Genomic DNA, 7,422 nt, shown 5'->3' on the forward strand with positions numbered 1-7,422 from the left:
TTTTCGACGTGTGGTGACCTGATTTCCCCGAAAAACATATTCACAAATAAACTGAGATTTCACACGCAGCATGTCGCCATATTTCCCAGACTGCATTGCTGAAGTGTCACAGACAGTCCACCTGTTCTTTTGGTCACCCAGGCACAGGATTAATAATTAAAAAAAAAAAAATACAAATTAATTCAGTCGTTTTCACATAAATCAGCAGTTGCAGAAGCTGTTAACATCAGATGGATTTCATGAATAAACAGCACAATCAGATGCACAGCATTCTGCCTCATATATAACTCACATAAACACACATGATGATCAGAAACATGCAGCTCGCTTCCCTTCGCCTCTGGTTCAGTGTCGTATCAAAAGGTAAATAAATACAGAAAAAAACAGCTACCTAACCTCCCTTAGCTAATGAATTAATACACACAATTAATATGTGGATTAATTGGCAATGTATTGAACTTTTACTGTTCAACTCCAAATAATTATTGTTGTTGTTGTATGAGAAGGCATGAAACGAGGGTCAGAGGATACAACTGTTGTTGGATGCTGAAAAGGAAACGGATCTTGCAGCTTAAAAAAAAAGTGTGAAAATATTATCAGTAATGTCCCCACGAAATATTAAACGTGATAAAGTATTGGCGTGATGTTCTGATACTGTTCATCAGTGGAAACCCCTCAAAAAAATAAGTCTTTGAGGCACCTCGAGCTGAAAAGGGACATAAGTTACATTTTCTAAAGGTGGTATTGATCTGCAATCTTTAACTCAACTCTTCCGTATCACTGATAAAAGGTGAAATAAAAAGCGTATTCATAGTCTTGTATTCATGGAAAACATTTCTGATACTTTCTAGAAGAAAGAAAGAAAGAATAGTTCAGTGTTCCTCTGGGAATCAGTTTGTATTGATATGACATCAGCTTCTCAATTATGTAGCACTGCTCCTTGAACACCATACAGAGAAGTTTCCATCGCAAATTTAAGCAGAATTAAAAAAAATCACTGAAAATAAATGCGTGTTTCCATCCGCCGTCGTTCTGCCTTTTCCCATTGCACTGTATTAAATGTTTATATGGAAGTTTAACAGAAAGAAACTGTAAACTTGGGTCCTCTTTGGGTTGTTTTTCACTAAACAGCAGCAGCAGATGTTGAAAGTTGGGTAACTCCTAGAGACTCTGAATAAACTCAATAATCACCTTTGATTTGATTATTTTTTTGTCTGGCAAATCCCCAAATGAGACAAATTATCATCCCCCAAAAAAGGGCTTTCCTCTGAAATGCGGTCTACATTAATTATGATTCACGCACAAACATAATGAGGAACCTCCGGTCAACTCATGAACTTCAAAAATGAATAATCAGAAGTGTTCACGTCTGTGATTTTGCTGTCTAAATCTTTCTCCCTGCGTGTGTTTTGTCCTCAGACGGCGTCCTGGACCTCTCCACCAAGAAGATCCACAGCACAGGCAACCTCAAAGCCTTACCCGGCTTCTCCCCCGAGCCCGGGGCCAAAGGGTAAGACAACAGAGTCAAACGAGGGCCTAAAAAGCAAACTGAAGCCCGTCCGTCTTCAACACTAGATGCTGTGTGGAGGCGCGGCCCGAGGGGTTGATGTCACACTCCGATTCTGGATTCAGATTAGTTTCCAGATGCCAAACCGCAGTCAAAGCTGAGAGAGATTGATTTCACAGGACGATGACAACCGTCACCGGAAAGATTTGATCGAGTTTGCAGATGCATGTGCAGATCCCCTGCAGGCTAAAAGCATCTGCATTGAACCCCTCCAGGTGTTGGGAGCAGTGGTCCGCTACTAGAGAGAGACTTCAGTGCCTCAAACCCCAAAGGAAGAACCAAGGAGCCGATGCTCTCTAGCTCACACTCTTGTACTTGGTCCGTGCTGGGACTTGAACCGGCGACCCCTCCGGTTCCCCACGGACTGACCTGGCCTGCTGCCGATCCTCTGCGTAATATTCTGTAATCAAAGCGACCGGATGCAACCAAAGCGTCTCGGCTGAAGAAGAGAAAAGACGCCGCGCTTCATTGCCCTTCTGGGTTTTTTTGCATTTACCAATAAACGAGCATTTAAAACTGTCAATTGAAAAGCAACACGAAAGCTTTTCTATGTATAGCACTCCGATATTCCAACGTTTGTGGGACTTCCACAACAAGTATAAAGCAGAACTAGTGGTTATTTCAATGGTGGATGGCGGAAATAATAACTGCTTTTACGGAGAAAAGCCGCGCCCCCTTTCCGCCGCGAAAAAGCGAATGGCGCGAATTAATCACATAAAGTGATGTGGTGTGAACGTAGCATAAGATGCATGAAGCAGTTGAACCTGCGTTCTGTTCAGCCACACTGGAGAGAAAAATGCATTATTCTAATCGTGCACGCTGGTAATACGTTGACATAGATAAAGATTCAGAGGTCGCAGAGAGGCTAAAAAAAACCCACTTGTTGGAATCGACTGACGCGCCGCAGGTCTTTAAAGGGCCTTGCCCTCGTTCGATCGCTCTACGTTTTGGGGGCGGGTCCTTCCATCTTCCCCGTCGTCCTCCTCGAGCGTCTGGCCCAACGCCTCCCACCTCTCTCGCATATCAGTATTCGCTCGGCTGGTCGATACCACGGCTACCGTGGATCCCGTGGCAAAGCCAGCCTCGACTTCCCCACTACCATGCAGAGTTCAGACCCCTCCCCTCAGGGCCCAAAGTGAGAGCTCAATCTCAATGCGTGTCAAACACAGTTCGGAGGCTTTCATTGCTCTGTTTTTTTAGGCCCCCCCCCCCACCCTTTCCGGCTCCGTGTCAGCGGATTTTTCGACAATCCTCAGCGCGATCATTTATTGATGAGCGCGTACTCTGCCTCCAAGTCATGTTTTGAATCGGCCGCCATCGCACTCGCTTCTTCGCATCACGAGGGAATAGACGCGCTAATCGCGGCCGACATATCCCGGAATGCTTTTGATCCGTAGCTCAAAGATGGATTAGCGGAGGGTTCGATACCTCCGATGTGGGCACACAGAAACCTGCGCCCACCACGTGGAAGGGTTGGTCCCCGCCAATTTCTCTCCAAACTGTGATCGGAGAGGGGGTTCAAAGTGATTGTTCAGGTTTATTACACTTGTGTGGCTCTTCACGGATCAACTTTAACATGCTGCATTTGGGGTAACAACCTTCCGGTCCAATGAGGGATTATTACCAACATTCCATATTTGAAAAAAATGCTATATTTTACTGGTTGGCATCACCAAGTCACCATCAATTATTCTATGTTCCCAGACCCAATTTCTCAGACTCCGAAATCTAAAAAAACTAAGACTTTAATAGATTATTAAGGTCGGAAAAATTATTTTTTTATACGGACACACAAGATTTCTGTTTTTTTTCTACCCAGAACACAACAGGGTTTTGCCTGCTGACGCACAACAAACGAAGGCCCAGCAGATTAAACCGTGTGAGGTATTTTCCACATTCGGAATAAAAGCAAAAATATTGCCCCCCTCGCCCCCGTGTCGGGATTCTGGCTCCCGCCTGAGGGCTCTAAGGCCCTGAAGGCCTCACCGGGAGTCTCTAATGATCAGGTCATGTATTATTAACTAAGGGAGGGGGTGGAGCCTGTAGTCCCGCTAACATCAGACAAGCACACACCGGGTTAGTGAGTGTATGTATTACCAGTAACATGGCATTGGATTTTAAATTATTGCATGACCACGGTTGTGTAAAAACCTAAATTCTGTTTTATTTTTTTGTATCAAAATAATTACTGTAATTTGAATAAATTTTTCCTGTCTTTAAATAAGACAAGTAAGTCAAGAGATACTTGGGAGCTACGAAATAAAAAAATAATAGTTTTGGTATAAGATGTTCATAATGGTCTACATGCTGATCAAATAAAATAAAATTTGGGCTGCAGGATACAAACTATCTTCCTTTAAAAAAATAATACTCAGGAGGCACATGCTGTTGTTTTTGAGAGACACAGTTTGTGAAACAATCTTTCACCCCCTTCTGTTGTGCGTATTCTCTGCATCCTTCTATTCTCACGTTAGCTCCTCAGATCCACCGGCGGCCTCCCCGATGACTGTGCGCTTACTGTAACAGAGCGCTCCATTAAGGGTGTAGACGCCAAAAGCCTCTCGTTAACCCTCGCATTGTCTTCAACGAGCCGGAGACCGCCCACTGTGGTAATCGGTCTCAAAGCTCCCGCTGAGGACTCCCCACGTCGCACTGCCAGTCGCGCTGCAGCTCACCAGACGGAGAGACGCAGTTTCTCCTCGCCGGCCGCCGACTTGCCAAGCGGTTTCCCGGCATTATGTACCTAAGGGAGCTTTTTTTTTTTTTTTTTAAAGAGCCTTTGCGCTGTTGCTATAGTTACTTAGCAGTAGGAAAATTGGCTCCAGCAGTTTAACTGGAGGCACTTTGCATGCAAGCGTATGTTTCAACATAAACAACAGAGATGATTTTTTTTGTTTTTAAACATCGAAATGTGAGATGCTGGTGCACGAGTGCTTGTAGACATACCGTCTGTTCGTCCAGCACGGGGCAAGCAGGGTTCTTGCAGGAAGGGAAAACCTGGACAAGTCATGGAATTTTAAAATGGTTACATCCAGGCCTGGAAAAGTCCTTTAAAAAAATAAAATCCCAAAAGGTTTTATAAATATTCATGTCGTTCATTTACGCTGAGTTTGAAATAATTAATATGCTTTGAAAAGAAAGACGCTCAAAATATAAGCAGGCATACATACATATGCATCTATATAAATGTTTATTCTTTTAATCAAACTATTGCCTCATTCATTTGTGTCATTTAAGGTTTACTGTATTCTTTGTGTTCTCATTGTTAGTTTAAATACTACATTTACTCACTTTTTACTGTTTACACCCAGATTTCACTAAATGTTTGGTCATGGAAGTTTGGTTTAAAGTCATGGAAAAGTCATGAAAATGTATTGGTCGATATGTGTATGAACCTTGGGCAAGTAAAGAAACGTTATTTAAAATATGAATACTCATCAAGTTAGGGACACAGAGGTTGGATCTCTTGGCTCGTCAAAGGTTGCATGTGTTCTGGTGTGTTCACATGTCAACAGTTGAATCCAGGAGTGATGTCGTCTTTTGGGATTGTTGAAAGGCTCTTGACAGTGATTTCTGTGGTTTATTGATCTCTGTGGTTTATCTCCAAATGTTGTTTCTGGCAAAAAAGGACACTGCTGTTGAGTTCCTCAGATGTGGTTTATTAGTGTTTAGGTTCTGCCGTGAATTGATTTAGGTGGTTAAAAGTAAAACGGTGAATAATTGAATTCCTAGCGACACATTAAAGATTCTAATCTTAAATCATAAAATGTCACATGCGTCAAACCCCGGTCTCAACAATAATTTTTTTATCCCATACACTGGTTCTTAAATTGTCTTCTTTTCCCCCCCCTCCATTCAGACATTCGATCAAAGAGGAACATACCCTGCCAGAGGTGGACGAAGATGGCCTGCTGCAGAGAAGCTTGCAGGACGGACTGAGGGAGAACCACGTCAACTCCAACTCCTTCAAGCCGCCATTGGCCCGCTCGCTGCGCATCAAGGAAGAGCTCCTCAGCCAGAAGCACCGCCTCCTGAGCCAGCCTGCTGCTCTTTCATTGGCTAATCTAGAGCCAGCCGGCTTGCTCAATCACGTGCAGTCCTACGCCTTGCTCGGCCAGAAGGGCTCTTCCTCTTTCTGGGGAAGCAAGGCCCACCTCGAAAGCCTGATGAAGCTAAAGCAGGCCAGCGGAGCTCTAAACGGGGCCCTCAGTGACCTCAAAGACCTGCCCACATTCCTGGAGAATCACCACAACCACCACGGAGCCTTCTCCTTCAAAAGTTCCCTCCACCACCACCACCACAATCAGGTCTCCAAGGCCCAACACCACCACAATGAGGGCAAGAGGGACCAGGGCCACTCGCCTCCTGTCGACCTAAAGATCCCCCAAGTTCGGGGTATGGATCTCTCCTGGGACTCCCATGCTTCTGAGCTGTACGGCTACGGCGCCATGGGAGTTGGTGGTGGTGGCCACGGGGAGAACATGCTCAGCCGGAAGCTGAGAGCCATCCTGCCAAAGCAGAACCGCCGCGGAGGAAGCCTGGGAAGCCTGCTGGATGGGGCCGCCGACTACTGGAGCTCTGACTTGGACCACTCCAGCTCCGGGGCGGCGTACTCAACCTCCGACGCGGAAGGGGACCCGAACTCCAAGCAACCGAGGAAGAAGAGGGGCCGCTATCGCCAGTACAACACCGATATCCTGGAGGAGGCCATAACGGTGGTGATGAGCGGGAAGATGAGCGTGTCCAAGGCTCAGAACATGTACGGGATCCCGCACAGCACCCTGGAGTACAAGGTCAAGGAGCGCCTGGGAACCCTGAAGAACCCCCCAAAGAAGAAGCTCAAGCTGATGATGAAGATGGAGGCAGGAGGCCAGGATTTCCCTCTCGCAGAGTCAGAGAACACGCCTACCGCGACCCCACGAGACGACGACCCGCCGCTGGCAGCCGCTGAGCTCAAGGACAATGTAAAAGAAGAGATGGATGACAATTTCAAACCGATCGACTAAAACGACTTACACATGTAAACCTCAGACAAATGACTTAAGTGATTTTGAAAAAAACGGATGGGGCTTTATTTGTGCCAATTTACTTTGCAGTATCTGGGTGAGCACAAACGCAGGGATAATATGAGGAAGATTCTTAAAAAAACGGACGTTTTTTAACAAACGATGCCGTTTGAGGCATTTGTTTAGCTTTTATATCCAAGGGGCTTAAACAAATGCAGCTAAAGACATTCGTTAAATGACAATTCATGAGATTTCCATAAGCATGCTGATAATCCCAATCCCCCCTCTTTTCTGAACTTGATACACCGAACCATTGCTGCTTTTAAATGCAGTTCGGGCTTTGGACCATTCCAATTTGGGGGAACAAAATGATGGGGAAGATTGAAAATGAACCCCTTAAAAAACTAAATTAGCCCCGTTACTGCTCCCCTCTCTCACAGAGGACTAGCTGTAAATTGGTAAGTAACTGTCTTTAACATTTGAAGCCAACTGGACGGTTTAATCACACCATTGGTGTTCCTCACCAGGGTTCTGAATCAAAAAAGCCCACTCTCTTATTGCCAGGTAGCCATGACGCTTTAACTGCAAACCTTTCTTTCCTCCTTAAGAACTTCTGTTAATCTCTGTGCGGACGAAGGCGACATTAACCCGTCCTTTTTGAATGAGAAAAGACACACGAGTCATTCAGGGATGCATGTTTGTGAGTTTCGTGGACACTACTGACTTCTGTAATCGACTTCTTTTCCTCGACCTTTTTATCTTTTCATTTCATTTGCTTTATTTTGCACTACACCTTTTTGGGTCTGGCGCTTACGGACCAGGTTACCTCGGCATTGTTGCCCTTGCATC

General features: G+C 45.2%; 1 protein-coding gene across 1 annotated transcript in view; it reads left to right on the forward strand.

The window, feature by feature from the left end:
• lcor (ligand dependent nuclear receptor corepressor) overlaps positions 1-6,573 on the forward strand; it is a gene marked incomplete at both ends in the record, with an annotated part of 69,882 nt that extends 63,309 nt beyond the window's left edge. Inside the window, 2 exons of the mRNA XM_079219344.1 lie at positions 1,420-1,510; positions 5,427-6,573. Of these exons, the coding sequence (XP_079075470.1) occupies positions 1,420-1,510; positions 5,427-6,573 (1,238 nt within the window). The remainder of the gene's footprint in view (positions 1-1,419; positions 1,511-5,426) is intronic.
• Positions 6,574-7,422: the final 849 nt, after the last annotated feature.

This window comes from Taurulus bubalis (genome assembly GCF_910589615.1).
Source record: "Taurulus bubalis genome assembly, chromosome: 6".
NCBI classification, from domain to species: Eukaryota; Metazoa; Chordata; class Actinopteri; order Perciformes; family Cottidae; genus Taurulus; species Taurulus bubalis.